This window comes from Simochromis diagramma, unplaced genomic scaffold, assembly GCF_900408965.1.
Source record: "Simochromis diagramma unplaced genomic scaffold, fSimDia1.1 OVJJ01000302.1, whole genome shotgun sequence".
In the NCBI taxonomy this organism is placed as follows: domain Eukaryota; kingdom Metazoa; phylum Chordata; class Actinopteri; order Cichliformes; family Cichlidae; genus Simochromis; species Simochromis diagramma.
Window position 1 is genome coordinate 10533203 of NW_024386792.1, and position 26572 is coordinate 10559774.

Below are 26572 nucleotides of genomic sequence, written 5' to 3' on the forward strand. Positions count from 1 at the left end.
ATGCAAACAGGATGGCCGCGTACAACTGGCCTTCTGTGTGCCTGCGTGAGTAAGAGAGACCATACATATGTATGCCTGCTATTTAGATGGTATTTACTGCCCATTCTGTCGTCGTGTGTGTGTGTGTGTGTGTGTGTGTGTGTGTGTGTGTGTGTGTGTGTGAGAATTTGTACCATTAGACTAATAGTATGCGTGTTAGGAACAGGCTTTTCCCACCCACTGCTATTGTCCATTAAGGTTGACCAGATGAAGAGTGAACAATAGCTTCTCTGTGGGGGCCAGTGTATGAAAGAGTAAAAGTGAGGATGAGGCTAAAGATACGTACTTTTTGTAAAAGGCTGGCAAACAAGATCACGCAAACAAGATCACACATCCACGCGCGGGCACACACAAACACAACCTCCCTGTTGAGAGTGATTAGGAGTGCTGCTGTGAACAATAGATAGAGTCAATAAAGGACCTCAGAGACGTCCGACTACAAGAGCAAGGTCTCTTTCCCCCTGCTCCCTCCACCACCTCTACCTCGATTCACACTCCCATTTTTTTTTCTCCTTCACACTCTTTTGCCTCGTTTACACTTTCAGCTCTTTTGGTGCGGCATCCTTTCTCTGTCAAACAAGACCGCTCGTCCTCCCCGACTTTCCAAACTATTTCATTTCTCATATCTTTCCCAGCTTTCTCCATAAACCTCTCATTTTCTTCTTGTTTCTCGTTGTTTCTCTACCTCCCCCTCACATATACTTTGTCTCCTTTGTGACGCTCCTGTCTTTTGTGAAATGGGCGGACGGGCTGAGCTGACAGAGGCTGACACGATGGAGCGCCATGGCAAACTGAAATCCATCCTGTCAGTTTAGAATCAGTGTCACTCATTTTACAAGGTTAAAGATAGCTTTGCCTAATGTGCTGTCAGATACAAACAAGCACGTACACCACATAGGCCTTGCCACACATAATCACAACCCACATATGCGTATGCTATAACTCTGGCACGCACAAGTACAAACACACACTCACACATGCATGCTCTGCACTCCAGGCGACTGCCACATTAATTCACCTGCCTACATATAAAATGGCATATTTGTACATTAGTTGTGGATCTTATAGATTGTGTGTTTATACTTTGTGGGGACATAAATGTATTTACACCATCATATTGTGGGGACCAACTTCCCATTTGGGAACCATAAACAAGTCCCAATAATAACTAGGGCACAATTCGGAGGTGAAGACATGGTTTGTGAGCAGGTTTAGTTTAAGTTCAGGGAAGGGAAGCAGTTAAGCAAATAGCAGCTATGGTTAGTTTCAGGAGAAGCCTTCAGATAAAGAAATTAAGTCAATTTAATGTCCTCTAAAATGATTTAAACAACTCTGTGTGGGTGTATGTGCATGTGCAAACCCCTTTACAGCCCTATCACCCCCGTGACAGACACAGTGCCACAGAAATGTCTTGGGGTGCCTCGCCCAATGTCTTGACAATAGTCTCAGTGTGTGTGAGTGACAGAGAGTGGCTCGGGGACACAGAGGGGGCGTTATACTGGGTAGACGACACGCACGAAGATGTACAGGCACACACACACGTACACACACGCACATTAAAGAGAGAAGACAGTGAACTCTTTCTCTCCCTCTGCACTATTTCTCATTCCCTCTCTCCCTGACGCAGAGAGACTCAATCATTCTCGCACTCTGTCTCCTTTGACGCATAGGAGAAACAAAATAACTGCTCCCTCACTCTCTCCTCTTTTTTTCTTTGTGTGTGTGTGTGCGTGCGTGTACAAACGCAGACTGTATAATTAATACGGCTTTCATTTTCTTTCAGCTATGAAGTATGCTTTTGGTATGCAAACAGACTTCTTGCATGCGAGTGTGTGATAACGTGTGTGAGTCTGCGCGTGCACGTGCGCGCGTGTGTGTGTTCGATACACCAGAGACCAAGTGCAAAGTTGGGCCATTGAGCGGTCGGAGAAGGAAGAAGGAGAGTTAATTAGAAAGCAGGGGAGACTCCAAAGCGTCCTTATCGATAACCTCACACCACACTTCAAGCGTATATATGTACATTGGCTTTTGCAATCCCCTTTGAAAATTATAGTTCGGCATTAGGGTTAAGAAATGGCTCCCGTGAAGTCATATTCAGCAGAGCCTTTTACTCAGAAGTCTGCCTGATTATTATGCGACTCTTGGCATTAAAAAAATGTTGAAAAGTGCAAATTATTCCGCAGCTAATGCAGTAAAAATAGTTTAGATGCTGTTTGTCTGCAGCATAAAACTACAGGTATAGATTGCACTTTTAAGGTGTCAGTAAGGAACCTCATTAGGGTTCATTTTGGGTGTATGAGGATTTGTGTATGGTATATTAAAATATAACCATCTATATAACATCTGTCACATTTTCTTTATGTTCTGATTCAGTGCTTCTGTTTTCAGGCTTCAGGGCTTAACTGTGGATTATTTTCACAACTCATTAATACTTTAGTCTCATTAGCCCAATAGGCTGATAGAAATTGCCATTTGTAACCAACCAAGAGTCCAGACTACATATTCAGTATGCTGGCATAGAAGATTCTGAAATTCAACCTGTTTTCATGCCTAAAAGTTACATAAATTTTTAAATACTGAAACTGTTGCAGTCTACAGCTCTTGCATGGTGTCCATCTGCAGAGGAAGCTATGTGTTTTTAGAAAGCATTGATCTTTCAAGCTTTCTTTTAAGCCACGAGACAACAATCCAATTACTCTTTAAAGCTTATTCAAGGAAGAAATGTATTTTTCAGCCCATTAGGGGGATTTAATCCCCTTACTTTATCTGAAAACTAATTTTCACAAGACAGCAACGAGACCTCTAATGTACACAATATTTCAGCGACTTAAGCACTATATATATTGAAAACTTTGAGCTTAAGTGGAGCACTTTGTAGATGCAAATACATTCACTGATCTCTACATGGGTTCAGACATGATATGCGCAATTTGGATTCCTCACAATCCAGATCTCATATTCTACACAAATCCCCATACGGGAATAAGAAATGAATTATTTAGCCATTCATAATGATCATGCCATGTAAGAGTAACACCACTTTGTAAAAGTCACACAGAGCCACTTTCTTGCAGGAGCGACTTATTAATCAGATAAAAAAAACAAACATTTTTTTTGATATTCAGTTAGTTAACAATTTTAAATTCAATGTTTGATCATCCACAACTACACCGTTACTGCTGCTGCTGTTGCCTTTTGGTTGAGATCTACTAAAGATCTACTGCAAACATGGTGAGCACGCTTAACATCTGTCTTTTAGAGAATTCAGAGAAAAAAAGGGGGGAAAAGAAAAAGAGTAACAACAAAAAAACCCCTTCAGAGCATGTTAAGGTGAAATCGTTGATTCAACATATTTTTGACAGAAGACTCCCTGCAAAGGCTCTGCAGGATTTAAAAGGGCCGCTGTCAGCAAAGGCCGGCATTAGAAAACACTCTCACACATCAAATTCTAATCAAAGCCTGGTCTTTTTTAACAGCGTGAAAGCTTTTATGTTAACACGACACCACGACCAAAGCTTTATTCACGCTTTTAAAAAGAGACTGACCCAAGCATGTGTGTGTGCCTGCACCTGACAATACACCATATCTGTGTCAACACACTCTACCCTTGCTTCTCATCTTACCGGTGATACCGTGTGTGACTCCCCTAACCATGAATAAATTGTCTGTGATCCGCGCTTACAAAGTGTACACCTGTGTGTGTCTTTGTATGGATGCAGGTAGGGATGTGTATATTTTCCAAGCTGTCTCAAGTTGTCGGCTCGGATGTGAGCATTCTTTTATCCAGCCAATTAGAGGTTGCCATTTCATCCCATGGAAACCTGTTTGGGGCCTAATTGGAAGACGTATTTGCATGACTTTGATTTCAGTTTCTTAGTGCGCTTGTTTTAAAGCTTCTGTGTGCATATGCGGATGTGAGTAATGTTCAGTAAAAGTGAGGGGTTTTTTTTGCTTTTACCCCCTTTTTCCTCAAGTGCTGTTAGTTGCCATCTTCATATTAGTGCTGCATTTGTGAAACAAGAGGAGAACCTCTTAAATAATCTATGTCTGATTTGTACCTGTGCACTGTTGACCCATTAAGAACGAGCTTTATGGTAATGCCTTGCTATTACTGTGCTATATCAGGAGAAAGTCTTTGACTTTAAGTGTAGTTTGATTCATCACGTTCACTGCGTTTTGGCTCTAAGTGTCTGTATGTGAACATAAATCTTGTTCGTTTATGCGTATGGAGGTAGTTCTTCCTTTCCAAAGTCCAAGGGAACAAGAGTGTGTGATTACACAGCCTGTGGAAAATGTGTGTCTGTCAAACAGGTCAACCTGTTTTAACATCTCTGTTTGAAGACACTGGCTATTTCTTAGGGCTTGGGTCAGCTAGATCTTTTGGTCTGTGTGTAAGTGTGTCTGCACATTTACGTGGGTGTCTCTCTTCTGGTTTATTTCTGACATGAACAGGCAAGTGGGACTCTACAAGGATCGAACACGCACACATAGCGTATACGCTCACATGCACTGGGAGAGGTTTGGGTCAGTGGTATAATATGGAGAAATGCTGCAGGCAGAGGCATGCCCACTCAGATTTATGTAACTTTTTCATTAGGGCAGGTAGAAAGCTCTCATCTCTTTCCCTCTCCCTGTCTCTCCCTCTCTCCCTGACACACACGCACACACACACTCACACCAAAATAGCCTGGAGAGTCTGAGCTGGCTTTCCTCTCAAAGTGAACCTCCTTCCCTCCTCTCTTCTTCTGCTTCTAACCCTAGACCCATATACCTCATTTCTATCTTTTTCAGTCCATCTCCTCCTTCCCTGTACTCCCCCCATCAGCTTTCCACCCCTAGGCAATACCTAAGAATGCATTTTCATTTTGTAGCTTCACATCTCCCTCCACCACTCACTGAAGCATTGCCTGTTCTCCCACTCACCTTATTTCTCTTCATCCACCTACCCAAATCTCCTACAACCACCCCACACCGCCACCACTATACCCCCCCCCCCCCCCCCCAAGTTAGTGGTACTAACCAGGAATTTCTTTTCTACTCTTTCATTTATTCTCCTCCTCTTCTACAGTCTTCATCTCGATCTTCCGATTTATCTATCTTCCACCAACAATTCTAAACAGATGGCTACACGTAGCCTGGAGCAAAAACATTGGCTTTGGACTACAGCGCTACCAGGGCCAGTCTTTTGCACTCACGCAAGATCTAATAAGCTGATATCCGGCGAGAAATGTGCTCTGATTCGCCAGTGGCAAAAATGCATAAACCATATTGCACAGTGCAGATATTCACACCTTAGGCTTGTTCCTTGGTAGCATGCTTAATTTTATCCAACCCCCCCAAAAATGAAAAGCAAAGATTAAAGCTGATTTTAACTACGGTCTAAAAACAGATGAAAAAGAGGGAGCAGGAAATGGAGAGGGTTGTTAAGAGTCATTTGTAAAATTTAAAGAAACTATTAAGTGTTATAAAAAAAAGAAAGTTTGGAACCATTAAAAACACGTTTTAAAAAAGATGGATCCAGATGGAGAGTGATGAAAAGAGATGAAACCACTTAGGGAGAACAAAGAGATCAATCAAGAGAAAGACAGACGGAGGAAGATGTAATTGTGCGTGTGTGGGTGTGTGAGTGTGTGTGTACACACACACACTCACACACACACTGTGTGAGTGTGTGTGTGTGTGTGGAGGGGGCGGGGGGTAAAGTCAGACATTGGGGATGGAAGATTGGAAAGAGACACTTTTTTTAATTGGACGACTTACACAGCGCTGACTTCTAAAGCAAATATCTCAGGCGCCTGCTCTGTACAATAAAATAATAAGTGTTTATAAGCACATTCCAGTGAGTAGATTTTTGCCACCTTGGTTTTGTAAGTTTGTACATTGAAGCTTAGATCTGTTACCATCACTTTTGAGAGTATGTACTGTCTTTTTTTAAGACTCATAATTAGACATATATCTTTATATTCCAATACTTTAACTCTGAGCATTCACCTCCTTTGCTTTAAGCCTGATTGTGATTTAAGAATAAAAGTGCTTTTTCATTATGTGTGTTTGCAGACCTGTCATTGGATAGGTGTTTGATGATTCGTAAGTTGTTTCCTCTATAGATGTCATTAGTTCAAAACGCAGTTTCAGCATTTTTTAACGAAAGCACGCTGATATTGTGTCAGTCCATTCTACATAATAAAATCAGTCCGTCCACCGAGCTGTCACCTGGAACATCGACTGGCAACGCTAAACCAATTTTAATCAAGTTGACTCACCCTAGATTGATTCAGTTTGAGTTTATCCAATCCGACTTGATTCCACACAATCTGAATTATTCAATTTAGCTGCGCTGTGCGCAGTCCAGTTCAGTTCAATTCAAAATCCATTCAAGCCAATTTAATTCAGCTCAACTCAATACCACTTAATGCACTGAAGATTCTTTTGTGTAGGTGGATAAAACCAGTCATAGGGCTACTAAGCTGTCTCGAATCCCTGTCTAGTGTGAGAAAGAGTGCTTTTGTTTAGCAATATTGGGTAAAATTGCTCAACCCACAGACAGCCATTAAGGTAATGCTGGAAGGCAGATGAGCTGAATGCCGAGCTGTACAATGCGGAGCAGAGTCTTCAAGACGCAAATAAAAGGAAGCATCGCAGTGAGGGGCTTGCTATGTAGGTCTTTGTGTGTGCTCAAATGTGTGTCTGTGTCAGGGAGTTAAGAGAGAGTGTTTGTGAGCCTCCGCGGATGTGTGTGATTCTTGGAGGCAGAGTGTGCCCGGGCTTGTGAATGTGATTCCGATCCAGAGGGAATGGAAGAAGAAACTGATGTAAGAGATGGAAAACTTTCCTATCCACTTGTGTGTCATCATATTCTTATCAGACTTCATTTGCTTGCAGTGAAAAAGTGTGTATGCATAAGGATCTGGGAGGGTGTGTAATTATGTGCTATTATGTACACACAAAAGTGTTTCGGTGGGCACGTCTGTGTGTGTTAAAATCATAATTTTGACAGTGCCTGCCACATGTATCCCTGCTTCAGCTTGCCTGCGTGAGTGCATGTATCTGCTGGAAAGACATTCCCACATTCTTGCCATTTCCAAGTTGAAACAAAAGCTGAAGGGAGGAGTTGTTAACACGGTAACATTATCAGCTGAACAGCCTGTCTGTATTATCTTGTGTGGTAAACAGCTGAGACAGACAAGGGACTTCTAATCACATTCCAGCTCTGGTTGACCTTGATGTGTAAGGAAACAGACAATTTGTCTCCTTTTGCCTCCTGCAACCTCCCTCCCTCTGATTCTCTCCTTCCTTTGTCTTTCTCTGGCTGCACTTAGGCTGCCACACATGGAAGTGCACATGCTGTCTTTGTGGCTTTAATTCAATGAATCCTAAAAATAATCTCAACCTTTAGCATCGCCTGTTGCCCTTTACTTTTTACGTTCACATTCTTATCTTGAGTCAAAGCGTTTTAAAGAGTATGGGTGACCAAAACATCACTTTAAAAACCTCATCTTCATCCCACTGAGGACATTTGGACTGCACCTTGTCTACGCTGGCTACATTGTGAAAGCAGCATGCCAGCCCAGCAGCAGTAGCAGCTGCAGTTCTCAATCATTTTGTGTTCAGTTGGAGCGCCGCTGTGCAATCTGAAAAGTTTCGGCAGCAGTCACGGCCCAATACACTCTACATAGTCCTGGAGAAAATAGCAGAAAAACAGGTGTGAAATGGCAGCTTCGAAATGAGACCAAAACAGTTCTTGTGCAGATGCAGCCCTGCAGTGCTTTCACATTTACCATTTTTCAGGAATTTGAAACCAAATCTGGTCCTCAAGCTAAGGCTTTTCCCCTGTATTACAAAGTTATATCTGTGGAAGTGAGCGCAATACAGCTGAAGATTTGTTTGGTCAGATTCAGTCAAAAATGAGCTTAGTTTCTTTCAGTTAAATTTATATCAATGTAGCTGTTCTAACAACAGAGGAGTTCAAACAGATGGATAGCTCAAAACCTGTGATTGTAGATATGTCTATACTATGTACAGTACTACACTGTAAACATGGAAATAAATAAATAAAAACATGAATAAAAAAGTAAAGGATTATTTTGTCCAGTGACCTTAAAAAACATGACAAAAACATTTATGAGTCATTTATAAATCTGATCGTTGCCTATATTTAAAATATAAATGTTGAATGAAATGATTTAACTAACAAACTATTATTCTTTCAATTTCAGCTGATGCTTCTAAATCTTAAATCGAAGGTGCGATGAAGATGCTTTTGCACTTCCATTCAACTGTGGCTCTTCATGCCAAGAGCCCACAAAGTACTGCTGAATGGCAGGTCGACAAAACTGTCAATAAAAGGGAAATTCGTGTTTCTCGATGTTTACAAATGTCAGTTTGTTTGTGAGTTTTAATAATGGACCTTCAGTGCACTTTCAGACGCAGACTATTTATGTTCGTACAATCTCGATCAAGCGGAAAATCAATGTTTACAGGGTAAGCAAGTGTTCTAAATCTACAGCCAAGCACCTAAGAGGGGATAGTGCGATGGTCAACCCTTTCTTAGTCTCCTTCCATCATTTAAACCTCTCTCACTCTGTCTCATTTCATTCAGTCTGGCTCATGTTTCCTCTCTCAAGTCCACTGCCTCTAACCCCAGCACCTCCCCTCCCCTCGTGCTTTGCTGCCAGGTCAGCAGATCAGTTTCAGTCTGGCTCAATGGGTGATCCCCACTTTGGTTACCTTGTCCTTCTCACCTCCCACTTACCTCCACCTCCTCATCTCCCATCTACTCGCCCCTTGAGCATATGGCTGGCTGAGTGGCCTGAACTCGTCGTGACTTTAATAAATACCTCAGTGTGCTGGTATCATCATGACAAGGGTCACGGGATGGTTACAGTGCGCACATTCGTGTGTGTAACAAAGCGACAGGGAGGGGACAGTGTGTGTGTGTTTCTGTTTGTTTCTGGATGACAGTACCTTCACCTCTACGACCCAAATGCACGCTGCATGTTATCACAGGGGGCGTATGTGCGGATGCATTCATGTGGCATGCATGAATCTGAGTCTGTGACAGAGGCTCATCATATTTAATCCTGGAGGGATTTTGCTGAAATGAAAAGCTGCTTTTCAATTTTATAATCCAGTAGACCTAATCTCTCCACCCGCACCCGTCCATACAGTCCAATTAGATGGACAAGACTGGCCGGATGAGTCCTGTTCACCACAAACTCACCTTCACCTGACCTTGCTGTGCCAATACAAGTGCCCCGTGTTGTGAGAGTCCAGCAGTGACCTTCACCAAGTGTTGCAGAAATGTGCAGTGCGCAAAAAACTGCACCGTCGACCCACCTGTTTCCACTGCAGTCTTGGCCTTGTTAACAGGACATTGATTGGACTTGGACTGAATGTGTGTGCATGGGTTTAAGATGATGTGTGACTGGTTCGATTCAGCCTTTGTGGCACTGAGCGCTCACCCGCCCCCGCACACCCGCTGGGTTCAGCAAGAGAGAAAGTGCACACTACAGTAAAAGAAGTCGCACTAGTGAAAATGCTGAGTCGATTTATTCTCGGAGGTCAGTGTGGCGCATGGAAGATGCAAGGGTACCAGCGACGGGGTGTTTAGATTTATAGCCTGGCATATGGCAAAGAAAGTTGGAGACTGATGGAAAGGAAGAGGGAGTGAGAGTTAAAAGGGGAGAAAAGTGAACAAGTGAAAAGTTCAAAGCGCTCTTTCAGATTAAGTTACACTCTGCAAAAAGGATGAAAACCAAAGATAACTGGAACATAACTGTTAAGTTTGATAAGCTTTAATTGTGGGTGACTGAGGACAACAGACAGCAGGAACCTTGTTGTGATGAATTGTGCATTTTTTTTGTGTGTGGTGGAGTTAAAGGGTGGAACAAGGCCACTTTGCCCATATTGACTGCAGTGCCATGTGACTGCTGTGATCATTAATGTGTCCTGATGCCAACGGGTATCCTGATGACCCACATCTCAGCAGTCCGCTCTCAGTCTCTGGCTGCCACCCAAACCAGACCTCTCTCTTTCTCTCGCTCTCTTGTCTTCTATCTTTACTCCCCGCATTCCATGCCTCTCTTTTCTTGGAGAAACATACTCCTATCGTCTTTCTTAGAATTTGTCCACTGCAGGTGTAAAAGTGAAGTTGCAAGGAACAGAGGTGGCGAGGGTAAACAAATCTAAATACCTGGGCTCAACCAACCTCCACAGCACTGGACAGCATGTAAGAGAGGTGAAGGGGAGAGTGCAGGCAGGGTGGAGTGGGTGGAGATAAGTGTCAGGGATGATTTGTGACTGAAAGATAGTAGCAAGAGTGAAAAGGGAAGGTGTTAGTGAGAGCTGCTATGATATATGGTTTGGAGACTGATGAAACGACAGGAGGCCAAGCTGGAGGTGGCAGAGTTGAAGATGTTAAGGTGTGACCAGGATGGACAAGGTTAGAAATGAGTATATCAGGGGGATAGCACGGGTTGATCAATTTACAGACAAAGTCTGAGGCTGAGATGCTCTCGACATGTGCAGAGGAGGGATAGTAGGTATGTTGGGGAAAGGATGTTGAAAATGGAGCTCCTGAGCAGAAGGAAAAGAGGAAAAAGACAGACAAGATTCATGGATATAGTGGAAATTAAGGGGGTGGGCGTGACAGAGGAGGATGTTAGAGACAGGGTGAGATGGAGGCAGTTGATCAACTGTGGTGAGCAAGAAGAAGAAGTTTGGTATTGAACCTCTATAATTTTTCTATTACTGTTAGAGACACACACCCCCGACCCCCAACACAAACACACACGGACACACACACTTTTTGTGGAATTTAGTTAAATATCTAATCATTTAGACCACATTTCTGTTTTTTTCACCATTTTGTCCCTCACCATTTCCATTCGTATACAGATATCTTTCCCACTTTCTCTCTCCCTACTCCTCAGTGGACAATTTACATAAAAACAACCAACACTATTAACTGAGCTGTCTTGTGATCTTGTTTCCTCTTTGATGCAATCTTGCACTTTATTCATGAGCATCCAAGTTGGTCTGATGATGTGCTGACTTCAAATGAACAGCTTTTAATATTTTCACTGACCCAGTAAAGTAGCTTTAAAATGCAGAAGTTCTGCCCCATCTCGTTTACTCCATCTTCTTCCCCCTCCTAACCTTCTGTAATTCTCACCCACTCCTGATCTAATTCTATTCCAATTTCTGTTGGCATCGCAAATCCTACATCTGGCACATGCACACCACCTATTACTCCCGGAGTCTATCTCTCACTTGCACTCATGTATAAAATGCATATGCCTTCATGGAATAAGCACTACCGCAAGCAAAGTGACAGGCACCCACAAACAAAAACCTGCTCATGTCGCTAAACTGTTTGAGTTAACAAATTTTGACATGTAAGCGAAACCAAGTCACGCATGAGCTCCCAAAATCTTAGCCAGCACACACACACTGTGTATGAAACCAGTGGGTGTTGGAAATTTTGGGGGTCGGCTTGGGTGGGGAGGGGGCAAACCTCACTGCAGAATGGGAGTTAATTACCACATCCGATCAATAATTCATTACTCTGTCAGTTTGTGTGTCTGTGTGAGTCTCTCTCTGCTCTGGCATGTTTTGAGTGCACATAAGCATGAACACCAAACTCTCCCAGTAAGCATTTTCTTTCCCTGGGAATGGCAGATTAAGAGGATTGAATCCGTAATGGATTAACCTCTGCAGTTTGTGTGCGTATGCATATGTGTGAGTGTTCCTGTGTGTGTGTGTGTGTGCACGTGCACTGAGCGGGATCAGAGAGCCCATGTATGAACTGATTAGCCTAAGAAGCTGCTCTCCTTCCCTTTTAATGACCACATCAGCACTTTTCTCACCACGTGGAGGATAAATGTAGACTTGTCTGTCAAGGAAATGAGAAGCCCGCCTCTTTAAGCAGGGTTAGCTGTCATTCAAATATCACTCGTGGGCGCACTCCCTACGGAGTCCGGAGACCCTGCTGTGTCAGTGTGGCCGTGATGATAGATAGTGACTGTGTCTGTGTATTTGTAAATGTGTATACATGTGTAGGTGGAGGGGTGAGTGACCATCTCTATGGTGCATTTATTTATCAGCAGGAATTCAGCTTTTAACTGCAGCGCCTGGATTGAAAACCAAAGCCATTGCATCCATTAACTATATGACTGATATTGTTTATGGGATAAACATATATGCTAAATGGAAGAAAGATAACAGCTTGACAAGGGAAACAGAAACACAAAATGACCAATTACCCTGCTGGAAGCAACTATTCACCCACACCCCTCTCTGTTTTCACTCTGACTGATCTCCTCAGGGGTTCATACACACGGTGTCACATACACACACGTGTGCGCGCGCACATATACACACAATCATGCACATTCACGTACTCTTTGGCTACAGTGTGAGCTTGATGTATGTGCCCTGTAGTAGATCTTGCTAAACAGAGGGCCGATGTTTGACATGGAGCGCACGCGTCTGACAGCAGGCTACCGCCACACTGCTCATAGGCTTAGTATGCTGACACAGACACAAAAAAGTGCGTAAGCATACACACACACACACTGACAGCTATTTTGTGGAGATAAAATGGTGTTTAGACATCAGCGACAGGGTTTGCAGTACAGTATGTCAGCAGATGTGTGAATAAGAAGACATGAAGCCTGGGATGAAAAGGAGGAGATCAGGAGCCACACAGCGGACAAAGAGACAAAGAGACAGAAAGAGCTGAGTTTTTTAAGACAGAGTTGTAAAGAGGGACCAGTCAAAAGAATATTCAACATCCAGAGCGCCTACCTGTTTGCTGTACTTGTTTCCAGTCTGGCAGCCGTACTCTGAGCACTGGTCAGATCCCAGGGACATGGCATCTGCATTGCCACTGCCTCCACTACTGCTGCTGCTGGAACCAGCACTTCCCACACACCCACCACTGCCTACAAAGGTGTTAGAGGGAGGCAGCTCCTGGACTGCCTGGTGCTTCTTTCCCTCTGCTGGAGGTGAGTGAGGCTGAAGATTCACTGCGGGGAGGGGCGAGCTGGATTTGTAGTGCCGGGCCAGATCTGGGCTTGACTGATGCCTCCTACCACCGCCCATCCGCGGGCTTCCAGGGTCACCATCCACAGCACAGTAACGAGCTGCCAGGCGCTCACTAGCACTGCTCAGATCCTCTTCATCATCATCATTGGCATGGCGACGCAGTCCGTTGACTGTGACTATACCACTGTAGAGGGCTCTGTCTGACTTTCCTCCTCCAGGTCCATTCCCACTGCTTCCACTGCGCTTGTCCCTCCGAGGCTTGCGTCCACGATCTGATCCCCCACCACGGCCAACCTGTGGCTGCGCCCCCGTGGGACCAAAGAAATCTTCCTCTGGCTCCTTCTTGCCGGCCTCATAGCCATTCTTACCCTGAGCACCACACTGCCGAGCTGTGACTACCAGAAGAATAACCAAGATGACTGCTGCGGCTCCTGCCAGGACACCAATTGCTACACTGAGGCGCTGCTTGCCTAACGCACGCTCGCTGTCTGGGTCCCCTGCAATGTCTAGTGACAGTGGAGCCATCAGGCTTCGGGCCACCTGGGGAGAAAGGGAATAGGGGGAAAGATAAGATGCAAATGCAGAGTAAAGAAGGAAAAGGAATGCAGAGACAAACCATCAATAAAAAGTTTAGAGCAGCAACTGTAAAAAGATGACACAGTGGGGGTGAGCCACAGAGAAACATCAAACAGCATCGTCATCTTAATTACACTGTGTTTTAGTGTGAGAGCTTTCCATTATTCCCAGACACATAGGGTGTCACTAAATATATAATTGCTCTTGCTTCCCAGTTGCAGCATTTCAAATTGTGCCTGCAATTCTTCACTTGTGATCTCGCATCTTCTGCAGTAGTAGAGAAAAAATCTGGGATTATACAGTTTAAAGCTGATTAAAAGAATAAAATGAAACTTTAGACATTGAGCTCATGGGCAGTTAGGAATGGGAAAAGTAGGAGAAACAGTCAGTAAATGTGAAAATAAATTCAAGAGACATTATGAATACACCCTCTGAATGCAAACTCATCTACTGTCTCATCAATGAACAATGTCCCTATTGTAAATGAAAGCGTAGGCATGGATTTGTTAAGGATTTGGTATCACAATTTTTGCACTGCGAATTGGACAGTTAGACAAATAAGGAGGCTACTGTAAATATGTGAGCTCTGTGGAATTGTCTTTAGAGCCATTTTTTTCCCCACATTTTAAGGTCTCAAGTTTGTTCTGTTTAGCATAATGGTTTTGTTACAAGGTAAATCCACGCTAATCCATTTCAATATACAGCATATTGCACATATTTTGTCTCTGGGCTTAAGATAGATCTAACAATTATCTTCCTTTATGAACACATATACAGGATTGAAGCTCAGACATGCTCTGAGCTTGTACACTAATAAAAGGATCATTATAAGAAAGTGGGTTATGCTGAAACACAAACACAGCCATTAGTGGATATGGAGCCTTGCTCGACAGGAGACAATGAGGCTGTGGTGTTCTGGTCTGCACAGCCCTGCTGATAATATGGGGTAGACTCATGAATTTAAATACGACTAATCAATACAAACCAGCTTTGTAGGCAGAATCATTATTTAGATGCACTACAAGTTTAGACAGATATGAGCACAGTGATATCTATTCATGCACCTACACATGCCCGCAGAGAGTGTAAGCTGTTAGCGAGACAACTCATTCAGCAATCCCGACACCTTGTCACAGAGCTCATACGACAATTTCTTTGACCCATCTAGACAAAAAACTACTGACTCATGTAATTCCTGCCGCCTGCTGCTTAAGAATGTTAGATAATAAAGTATGCAAGGATGAATGGGAGAAAAAAAAGTTAAATATGAGCCCTCATGGCTTCAGATGGCTCAATAAAAAAAATATATGGTATAACCTGCAGTGTTAGTAATACTGCAGAAAATTCTGCTCATACAGCTGCACTGTGTGACTTGCTCATTATACTACAAAAGGCATATAAGGCTCACTTATACAGAGGCATTCTTTTTGTTATCCATGAGCTGAGAATAAGCCTGGCAGTGTTGTAGTTCGTTGTTTTATCCCCATCTATCAGGGTTAAGTTTCATTGTTTTTCACTGAGTTGTGTTGGTTCTATTCCATTATTCTGCTTCCACTGCAGAGGGCCTCTCTGCCAGGCTCCGCTCTCCCATCAGCCCCACTGTTCTTTTGCCTGCAGTATTCCTTTCCATTCTCATTCTACTGGGCGTCTCTGGCATAGCGCATCCCCTGCACTGTCTGCTGTATTGTGTGTGCAGAACAAAGAGAACATTGCGATGGTGTGTCATATGTACAGATACCAGTATGTGATGGTGCAGCCGCCAAGTCTGTGTGTGTTTGAGTGAGCACACAGGCACATGTGACGGCAAAAAACACGAAATGGTGCAAGGTGTATGCTTGTGAATCATCTCCTCTCTCTCTCTGTGTGTGTGTGTGTGTGTGTGTGTGTGTGTGTGTGTGTGTGTGTGTGTGTGTGTGTGTGTGTGTGTGTGTGAGTGTGCGTGTGAGAAGATGAGACAGCCCATGTATTGTCATCCAAGTGTAGATATGCATGCTGTATGCAGGTATGGGTACAGCATACCTGCACAAGAACATTAGATGCCCCAAGTGTTGAGCAGTATAAGCTGCCAACTCTACCCCTACATTTGAATTCAACCTTGTGACGCATCCCAAAATCCCAGAGGAATCTTCCATTCTGCTGCATGAGCTTTATTCTAGCTGGACCTAACATTAGCATCTATCTGTTCTACTCTCCAAGGATTCAGTTATCAGCATGTCACTGCAGATACTGATGCATCCAGACAAGGAGTCCACACAACTAGCCAATACTTGAAAAGTACTCATTCCCGGCTGGGGGCTCAATAAATTCACACCACAGAATAGCAACACTTTTAAAAATCGTACATTTTTAAGATGAAAAAAATATAAAAAAATCTATATATATATAGATATATATATATGAACTGAGATAAAATACAATTGGTCAAAATGTGAAAGTGAACTTCATAGTAGATCACACTTTTGATGTACCTTAAGGGGTCCCAAATGACAGCAATGTCTAAAATCTCACAACTAAATTCTTTCTTCTTCTACCTCAAACTCTGCAGAATGATATTCCAGATAATTATCCAACATGTGGCTCTCCCAGTAATGTTGGATAGAAACGACTGGGGTAATTTTCTGCCGCGGTGCTACTGCAGCAGCAGCAGCCGTTTTCGTTCCCTAATTGCATCTGGCATCCATCCACCACTCAGTTTGACTTCATTATGAGATGGAGGTATTCTCTCTTCAATGACTTCTACTCAATTACTCCTTCAAGTTCCTCCTTACAGTCACACTAAACTATGCATATTGTAATCACAGACAGCTTTTATATCAGCTTGGATATATTACACCCTATTGTTTGATTCAGTGGCATGGTCATTTAGGCATACTGCAGCTAATTTTTCCTGCCCTGGTATTGTTTCATCACTTACCTCGTGATCTTTTTAAATTCTCATCTCTTTGATTTCTTGGGATTTTTTTTTATATATATTTTTATTTTTAAGTGTTAAATTCATAAGGTGTTCTATTTACTCCCTTGTGATAAAGTCATTCACCCTCTGTCTGCACTCATTTGTTTGACTTTGTTCGAAAAGATATCTGGATGCCAAATTGTCTCCACATGAGGTGAGTCAAAACTTTCAAGCTGAGGTAATACAGGATGTTTTTCCCTTGCTAAAACACAACATTTAGCTTTAAGTGTGGTTCAATACAAGGATTTAGATTACTCAGAGGGCATGTTTAGCACAGTTTTACTGTAGTTGCTATGCAACTGTCTAAAATAGCTATACTAACATAACAGAAAATGAGAAATTAGTTAAAGTTTACATTTCTCAGCTGGCAATCATATATATTCTCCAACTGTCTCATTTTTAATCATCTTCCCACCCAGGGAAGCAATACACTACAACAAGCATAGATCGAGGTAAAGTCTGCAAGAGGTGCATCTGCATTATAAAGTGTGCTCTTACAGATTCAGCTAACATTTTGCATAGGTTAGGCAGAGTTCAGTGGAACTTTTTATGCTGTCCATATTGACCAAAACATTTTTTTTTTGCTTGTTATATGTGTGCCTCTTACTACTCTTACTGTTCGCCTCACTACCTCACTACTATGTATATAATATTTATATTTATATAAATCATGATACATGCAAAGAGTGGACAGCTGAAGACCTATTACTCAGAGAAAATCTAAGAATGAGTTCCTGCCCAAGTTTCAAGTGGGAGTTGAAACCACAAGTTCAGCACAAACACTCTAACCACAAAGCCACAGAACCAATTTAATTAATTAAGCGCCAGTACCAATTTCCACACCAGAGATAAAGTTTCAGTAATTATTACCTGCCAGCATTTATAACTTAATTGAACATTTTTAAAGTGTAATGGGAAGTTCATTTGATTAATACGGAGGCAGAGGAGAAAGAAAGATTTCCACCAGCATAGCATAAGCTAAATTTGAACTCATACTGTTGTAGTTATTTTTGGTATCTCGGTAATGTCTTTGAGTCTAGTCAATTACCTCTGCACCTCCGTGTGGCTCTTTCAAGCCAACTCTGATCTTGCTCTGAAGACTTCTGTTTCAGAAAGCCACACAGATTTATTCAGTAATAGCAGATGCATTATATATTAAAGATTCTCTTTATTCTCCCAGTAAACATTACTCCTTTACAATTTGAAGTGGTTTACTTTATCTAATCTCTGCCCGTGTCTCTTCTCTTCACAGTGTGCTTCAAAACACAATGCAAACTCTATACTGCATTAATATTCAAGTCTATAGTTAAGAGACACGGCTCTGGAATAACTTCTACTCAAATGTACGAACATACTTCAACCTATTCTGTATCAGAGGGCCAAAACTGGGACAGGGCGATCTCTCTCTCGCTGGCTCTCTAACATACTTACCTCTAATGCTCTCTCTCTCTCAAACACACTCTTTTCCTCTCCTCTCTCTCTCTCACTCTCCCTCTCTCTATCACACACACACACACACACACACACACACACACACACACACACACACACACACACACACACACACACACACACCTAATGCTTTCAGCTTTGAGTTCAATGTACCATAAAAGGAGAACCACTTCAGTAATAACAGTTATTTTAACCACACACGCATTATAACAATGCATGCTGGACAAAGAACACACTCCAGTAGGCTCAAAACTACAAAGAAGCTGGCATTGCCAGTAGCCATCAATTGAGAAATGGGCTTCTTTATCTGGGGCAAATGTAGGCACATTTCCCCCCAAAAAACTGTCTGAAAATTACACCATGCAGGCTGCAGAATCTCTGCATTTATTCATTCTGCAGCCACAGCTCCTGCACTGTAATGTGTAGACTTTGTGGCCGTTTAAGTAGGCCCCGGGGCAATACCATCGCTGTCAATATTTGTTATCATTACCAACAGTGTGGAATTGTGGTTCACATTTACCAAAAAGGGACAGTAGGTTTCATTAAATCTTTTACTTTGAGTTATTTAACTTAATGTACTCTGTGGGAGAAATCAGTTAGCATAAGCCTGTATTAATACATGAAGTTACCTGTGCATCCACTAGTGAAGCATTAGCCAAGCTCTCATTAATGAAGACATGAACCAGCGCAGTGGCACAGAGAGAGGGGATGCCACTGTCATTCACTCGGACCACCAAACGATGTAGACCTCTGTGGCGCCGCTCCAGAGGCTCTGCCAGGGTGATCACTCCATTGGTGTGGCCAATCTCAAACAGTCGGAAGGGATTTCCTCCTACTAGAGAGTAGTGAAGATCAGCATTTGGGCCTGTGTCTGAGTCTATGGCTGTTACAGTTTTGACAATGGTGCGGGCACTGCTAGCAGGCGGTAGGAGGGTGTAGGACTCGTTGGCTGGAGAAGTAATTGCGGGGGCGTTGTCATTTTCGTCCGTCACAAAGAGCGAGACGGTGGCAGTAGCAGTTTTGCGAGGCTCACCTCCATCCACTGCCCGGACACGGAAAGTGTAGGTGGAAAGCTTTTCACGGTCAAATGATGCAGAAGAGAAGATTGTTCCAGTGTTGTTCTCAATGGAGAACAACTCTTCATTCTCTTTTTTACCATCTTCTCCCTCTGATTTTTCTCCTGTCATCTTCTCATCAACTCCATCCATCTCTACAAAAAGACTTAGTTCTGCATTCTGACCTTCGTCAGCATCAGTCACAGTGACCATGCCGACTGGACTGTTGGCTAGCAGATTCTCCTTTACATAAAATGTGAAGATTTCCTGAACAAACTTTGGAGCGTTGTCATTGCGATCGGTCACCTGAACAACAACGCTGGCAGAGCCTTGTAAAGACGGGGTGCCTTTGTCCTTTGCAAAAACCCGCAGTTCATATCGCTCTCGCTGCTCACGGTCCAAAACCCCAGTGGCACGAATGTCTCCATTGTCTGCATCTATGTAAAATGGTCCATTAGCAACAGGGTCGAGTGAGTAGGCAATTTCAGCATTCTTGCCACTGTCTGCATCTGTAGCTACAACAGTGACTACCCGTTCGCCAGGCGAGTTGTTCTCTGCAAAGTGGACCTCCACAACACTCTGGGCAAAGGTTGGAGCATGGTCATTGATATCTACAACTCGCACCATCAATGAGCTGTTACTAGAGAGACTGGGGCTGCCAGAATCTACTGCCACAATTGTTACACTGTACTCTTTTGTGGCCTCGTAGTCCAGCAAGGCAGAAGTGTGTAAGAAGTACTTTTTCTTGTTCCTGTAAAAAAAGAAAAAAGAAAAAAAAAGAAACATGAATGCAATAGACATTTTACAGGGAAATGATATACGTCTGATCTCCGGTGGAGACAAATAATGGTATTTCTTATTAAACTGCACTGGCACTGAGACACCAGGTGTTGCAGAAAGTTAAGTGGCTATTGTCTTGGTATTTTTATGGGAAATGTTCTATTATCATATCATACAAAATGTCACTTCTTTTGATTTTAGAAAGCCCAAGGTCACATCTTCAAAAGTCTTGTGTTGTCTCTCCAACAGGAAAAAAAGCATAGAGATACGTAGATCACAGTGATTAGAAACAAAAAAAAAGACAAGCACTCAATTAAAAAGAAAGGACTAGAGAATACCTTGTTCTTTTTTTTGCCTGAAAATTAACATCTGTCGAATAATTTCACTTTTCTTTCAATCAGCTCTAATATTTGCTACTTTAATAATCATTGGATTTAAAAACATCTTCCAAGGTGACTGCAATAATCTGTGAAGGGACACTAACACTGGAGAAACTGTGATTGTGACATTTTAATTAAAACCATGTATCGATGTGGTGAAGACCTCTTATCGTTACCACTTTGACAAATTTCTTTAGTCGACAATAGTCTTACATTCAATAAAACCACTAACCTCATTGTACAGGTGTCTGGTACTAACAATAATATCCTAAGAGGCTTTGTCTTTTTTTTCTCACTCCTGCCATTCAATGCCTTAAGGGAACATTCTTATAACTGACTGAAGTGCACTGACATCTGTAGTCATCACTGCTGGAATAATATTATTTAAAAGTGCAAAGCCCTTGACTATAATGAATATTTATGCCTTAAGTTTACAGATTGTAAGATAGCTTCCCTACTTTGTAATGTTAGTGAATGAGTGACACTACTTGAACTAAGCTCAAGTGAAATTGGCATGGAAAAACACTTGAATTCTCTGTGAAAAACAGAGATCTAGATGGAAACGGTTTGCTGGATGTGTTGTTATCAGTGTTAGAATAAGCAGGTGTATATACATTTTCATATGCTGTATATTTCTGAATCATGATAACAGTTCACACAGTTCAAGGTTTGTATGGTATGTATGGTGAGGAGATACCAGTGAGTGAGCCAAGAAGTAGCTTCACATTAGTGTACAGTTTATGGAAAATGGGGGTTGACAAATTACAAAAGAAGAAGAAAAGCATCTTACTAAGCTAATAGGCTCCTTCTAGAACAACTTTTATTCACCATTCATCACTGATTCTACAAGTGTGCGAAACGCTAATGGGGGGGGGGGGATTAAATATTGTTATTAAAAATATATATATTCCCACATTTGATGTTTTGATAACAATGGTAGAGAGTCAGGTCTTTGTATATGGTTCAAAATCTCCCATAGGTGTTGTGCTGGGTTGAGATGGGGTTACTACAAAGACCATATGATTCATATCATTTTTACACTCATAAACCATTTAGTGACCCCTTGTGCCCTATGGATTAAGGCCATCAGTACAGAAATATTTCATCAAGCAATAAAGGTGAGCACTCAGGACACCTTTGTATTGATTTTTAGAGACCCTTGCCTTTAAGGGAACAAACTGTTCCAGGAACTTGACCTCCATAGCATGACAGAGCCCACAGAATCTCTCCGTATAAGGATCAAGGGTTCAAGTTTCACAGGGTTCACATCTGTGTTCTTTGATAACTGAATTAATCACTGTACGTAAGTGTTAATAAATAGCTATAAATTACCTGTGTTTGATGGAATTTTAAAGTTGTATTGTTTGATGTATATGACCCTTTTTTTAATAAACAATGACCTCGCTGTTGTTTTTAAACTCTGTCATTTTGATTCAGGTGCTTAATGATACATAGACACATGTTATTTTACTAATATTCTGCCTGTTTGCTAATGTTTTGTCCCCCGCTCAAGTAAAATTGTGTATCATATTGAACTTTTATTTGAAATGCCTCATTACTTCATAATTACCAAAGATAACTTACTGTGTTGTGCTCCTTAAAAAATTTCCATCGTGCTTTGGCAAGGAATTATTATTAGGATAGAGGTTCATTATCTGACAGTGTGTGCCCAAGTAACTTATTATCTAGTCTTTGATTCAGTGTTGTTCAGCAAATGCTTAATGATAGACACTTATCCTGGCACGTTTACTTTTAACTTTTCAGGATTTTGTGTAAGTTATCACTGTTAACTGTTTTGGTTCATCTTACCTGTCAAAGGCGTCATCTGCAGGTAAGGGTGGGAGCACTGTTTCCCCAGCTGGCTTGAGTGTGAATGGGACATCTCCTACTACTGTGCAAGTCACAGCTCCATTCTCTCCCTGGTCCCGGTCTGACACCTGGACCAGAGCTACTGGTGTGTCCACCAAGACATTCTCTGGCACTAAAGAGGCTCCGTCTCGTACAGGGATCCGGCCAATTTTTCGGATCTCTACAACAGGAACGTTGTCATTTTCATCCCGAACAGCCAAAACTACCGTGGTTCGATCAGTGCGGGGTGGCTGGCCGCGGTCCCTGGCCATTACTGTGAACCTCAGTTGTGCCACTTCTTCTCTATCAATCCTGTGGAGAACACTCAGCCATCCAGTTGCTTCATCCAGCCTTAGGAGTCGCCTGACAGACTCAGTTGCAGCTCCAAAGACGTACTCCACTTGCCCATTGACTCCAATATCACGGTCTGACGCTCTAACCTGGAGGACAGGTGTACCTGGAGGGGCATTTTCTGCCATTTCTGCTTCATATGTAGACCTCTCAAATTGTGGGCTGTTGTCATTCACGTCAGAGATAGAAACACGAAGCAGAGCTTGGGAGGAACGTGGTGGGTTCCCTCCATCTCGAACCCTCAGGACAAGCTCATATGAATCTTTTTGCTCACGGTCTAAGGTGCCTTTCACAATGAGCTGTGGCTGTTTTTCACCATCTGGTATATCTGCCACTTGCAGTTCAAACACACTGCTTCTAGCTCCTCCCCCATTATCTCCACTTCTACCCCTCCGGTCCCCAAGCCCATCTACTCTAGTAATGGGGTTTCCTCCTGCTGTGCGTCTTGATGAAGTTGACCCAGCCCCACCGTCCTGAATGAGCTCATAACGGTCAATGCCATTTCGCCCAAAATCTCTGTCTGTGGCAGTGGGAAGCAGGTAAAGGGTTCCAATGGGCCGATTCTCTTCAACTGAGAGCTGCAGCACAGGTGAGGGGAAGGAAGGTGTATTGTCATTGATGTCTGTGATGACAACACGGCCTTCAAACAGGTCTACCCAGCTCTGCAGTGGCCCGATCACTGACACTTCAAAGTCCAAGAAACACTCATTTTCATCAAATATCATCTGGCACTGGGGGAGTTTCTCTCTGTCGATGCGCCGTGGGCCGGTTGTCAGCTCACCTGTCACATTGTCAATCTTGAAGTACTCTGAGCCGCTCTCCAGGGCAAAGGTGACATCCCCACTGCCTGTACCTGCTGTGAGGCCAAGGTCTGCGGCTACGTTGCCAATCTTGACGTCAGGTGGACCCTCCTCCGCCACCCGGTACCGGAGAGCTGAGTCGGCACCCGGTAGCTGAGTCAGCAGCTGCAGCACTAAGACCACGAGGCTGAGAACCTGCGCCGCGGAGGAGTGCACTGCACCAAGCCTCTGCATGGCTCTTTCTCTCGCTTCTCTCCTTCCCGCTCTGTCTGCCTCGTAGCTGCGGCTCGTCTCTTCTTTATTTATGTTCTGGTGTACCTCACGGCGTGGGTGTTTGGTTTATCCTTTCTTACCCTTTCTCTACCACTCTCTGTGGACTGCTGCCTGAGGTCCGGAGAAAAGCTTTCTGACTGTAGTTCACTTCAGTGGCACAGGCTCCTTGCTTCTGTTCTTCTCCTATACCCAGTGATTTTTATTTTCAAACTTCTATAGCAGCAGTGCTCTTATCTTGCTGGGCTGTTTAAGCCTCAGAGATATAAAAAAATCCATCCTGCTGCAAAAAATAAAACTAAATTATCAGAATTGGATTAATCCACTTCCTCACTTCTTTCTCTTCCCTCCGTAAACCGGAGAGCTATCCGGACAAGGGCGCTTATCAGTTCATAATGCTATTTGTAACTTCTTTTTATTCCAGTCACATTTGGGACAGAGGCTTTTCTCGCGTTTTTCACAGTTAGAAACTGCAATGCAGCACCACTAGAGGAAAGAAAGAAAGAGAGAGAGAGAGAGAGAGGGGGAGAAAGAGAAAACAGCCTCTCAGCTCTCCGGATGGTCAAAATTTACTCGAATCTCAGAAAAAGAATGAAAATCTGTTTGAAACAAGTCTCTGGGATCCTGCTAGACTGGATCTTTTCTTACCTTCAGATCCAGCTGCGTTTTCCTCTTTTTCCCGCAGTGGAGCAACGTGCCAAGCAGTCGGATTCCTTCACGCAAGTTATCTGGAGAGAGGAGTGTTTTGCAAGCCGACTTTCTGATCATGTATTTTCTCATAAAATAGAAAAACCAGAGCCACTCTTTGTGGACTAAAAGGGGGGTATCCCGAGTGCAGCATCAATTTAGCATAATCCTGTGCAGCCCGTGTTCGGGATGGATGTCTCGGTGATGGACCGAGTGTAGATGCGTCTTTTTCCAAGAGTCCCGCATTCTCTCTCACTCCTCCACACGCGCCTCCTCCTCTGGTTTTTTTTCCCTCTCACCTGCACTGCTCGGGACTGCTGCTGCTGCCTCCGGTCTCCAGCAATGCTGCAGTCTCTCTCTCTCTCTCTCTCTCTGCCTCTCTCTCTCTCTCTCTGTGTGTGTCTCTCTCTCTTCGCTACTGCAACATTTTTCCCCATTCGCGTAACTCGATCGCTGAGCTGTAACGGGAGAGGCAGCAGAGGCGGTGTTGGGTCGCTGTGTGTGTATGTCGGTTACTGGGGACAGACCTCACCCCCCTTCCTGTCATATAGGAAGATTAAATGGCTTGGTGTCTGGGCTGCTGACAGCTCCTGGTGGTGAAATATCTTTATTCACGTATTCATACAAAGGACAAGAGAGACGGATAGAAAAGAGAGTGATCTGGCTGTAATACAAGTCAGCCCAGCGCTCAGTCATATTTCTGCTGGTGCAGCTCTTTTGCAGAGGCAAGTGTAGAGGGCTTCATTCATTCTTTTCTGAAAGAGGCAGAAATTGACACAGCCTTTGCGCTCTCACGTAATGGGAAATTGTTGTAATATTTACAATCCTGTGACGGGTATAGTTGCACGGCATGCGTAAACTGTAACCTATAGTATACCTTCCACAAAGCACCACTGCAACCAATGCTCTATTGTAAATAAATACAGAAATAAATTCCACGGATGAATTAAAAGTGGTAAGCATGCTATCTACCACTTTTTCTGATTTTATTTTATTTTATTTAACGTTCAGAGGTGTTTCGGTTGTTTCTTGGCTTTCACTGCCTCTTACATAGTCTACTCACACACGTGCACACACTGGTGTGGAGTTGTTGTCTCTCAGCGGAGGGACCTGCTCGGTGAGAAGCGCAATGCAGCATCGGTCCGCTGCTTACTGAACACTACCGGGATTTCCACGTTGCTGCTCTACTACATCACCTTTGCATTTCTAATTTCCAAGCTAGTCAGGCCGTTTGTTATAGAGCCACTAGCACCGTTTGTCTCCCGGCCTGAAAGCAGGGAGTTCCCCCATAACACATAACATTATTGACGGAGTGAGCCCTGTGCACCAGCCATTAGTGAACAGTTTATTGCTGACGGAGAGTAAACAAAGACTGACAAACTGCATAGACGGGTGACATGTTGCCGTTTCTACCCTCTCTCCCACCCCCCTCCCCTCCCCTCCCAGCTGCACCAGGAGCTGTGGGTGTGTAAAGCGCTTATGGGCCAATGTGCTTAACATTCAGAGGCACCGACACTCGCCCGCTTCAAGCGCACTCACGCCCTCTATTGTCTGCCCCACGTGCGCGTTTGTTTCCCTCGAAATGAATCCTGGAATTCGCCTCGTGTTTTGTGCGCGCGGGCATGAGCGCGCACATTCATTTCTGGGAAGAAACGAGAGAAAGAAACAAACGGGCAATTAGAAAATGAAGTGCACGTGCGCGCCTGCTTGTGTGTATTGTTTGGCTCCTCCGGTCAGGTTAGTTCATTTTTGCTTCAGCTGATTTAAGAAATTTTGGTCTCATTTGACCTAATAAAAAAATCATCTAATAAAAATATGCTGACCCGAACATGCTGTTATATCCAACCCATTAAGATATAATTGAGCACGAATCCTCTTTCATCAGCAAATGAACTGCACTTTCAATTTGCATATTGAATGAAAAGTGACCCGTGGTGTGTGCGTGCGTGTGTGCGTGTGTGTGGTCTAGTTAAACACAGGATGTCTTTTTTGTCTCTGCGCTGACAAGCTTTTTAGCCTAAAGGCTTAATCTTCTGTTTGTGCCACCGCAGCAGCAGTCAACAGTCTTTACATCATATTGTAATAACTACACAGAGAAATAAGGGAATAAGGGAAATAAGGGAAAAACCATTCCACAGCATTGATCATAAAAAGTTATTCATGTTAAGTATCATGAATCATGTTTGCTCGATGTCATCCAGGCAAATGATAATTGTTCCAGCACCATCCCTTTTAAGAGAATGCGACCTTATAATCAATTTCATTCAAATGTATGTATATGTGATGTTACATTGACATCATGGAGCTTTAACTACAGACATTCAGTCAATCAGA

The 26572-nt window shown here is 43.2% G+C and overlaps 1 protein-coding gene across 1 annotated transcript in view; it reads right to left on the minus strand.

Moving 5' to 3' along the window:
- Positions 1-24697, minus strand: part of pcdh7a (protocadherin 7a) — a 40510-nt gene extending 15813 nt beyond the window's left edge. Inside the window, exons 1-4 of the mRNA XM_040024410.1 lie at positions 24200-24697; positions 22092-24037; positions 18697-19873; positions 12847-13626 (exon numbers count right to left, since the gene is read on the minus strand). Of these exons, the coding sequence (XP_039880344.1) occupies positions 12847-13626; positions 18697-19873; positions 22092-23515 (3381 nt within the window). The 5' untranslated portion in view covers positions 23516-24037; positions 24200-24697. The remainder of the gene's footprint in view (positions 1-12846; positions 13627-18696; positions 19874-22091; positions 24038-24199) is intronic.
- Between the last annotated feature and the right edge of the window lie 1875 nt (positions 24698-26572).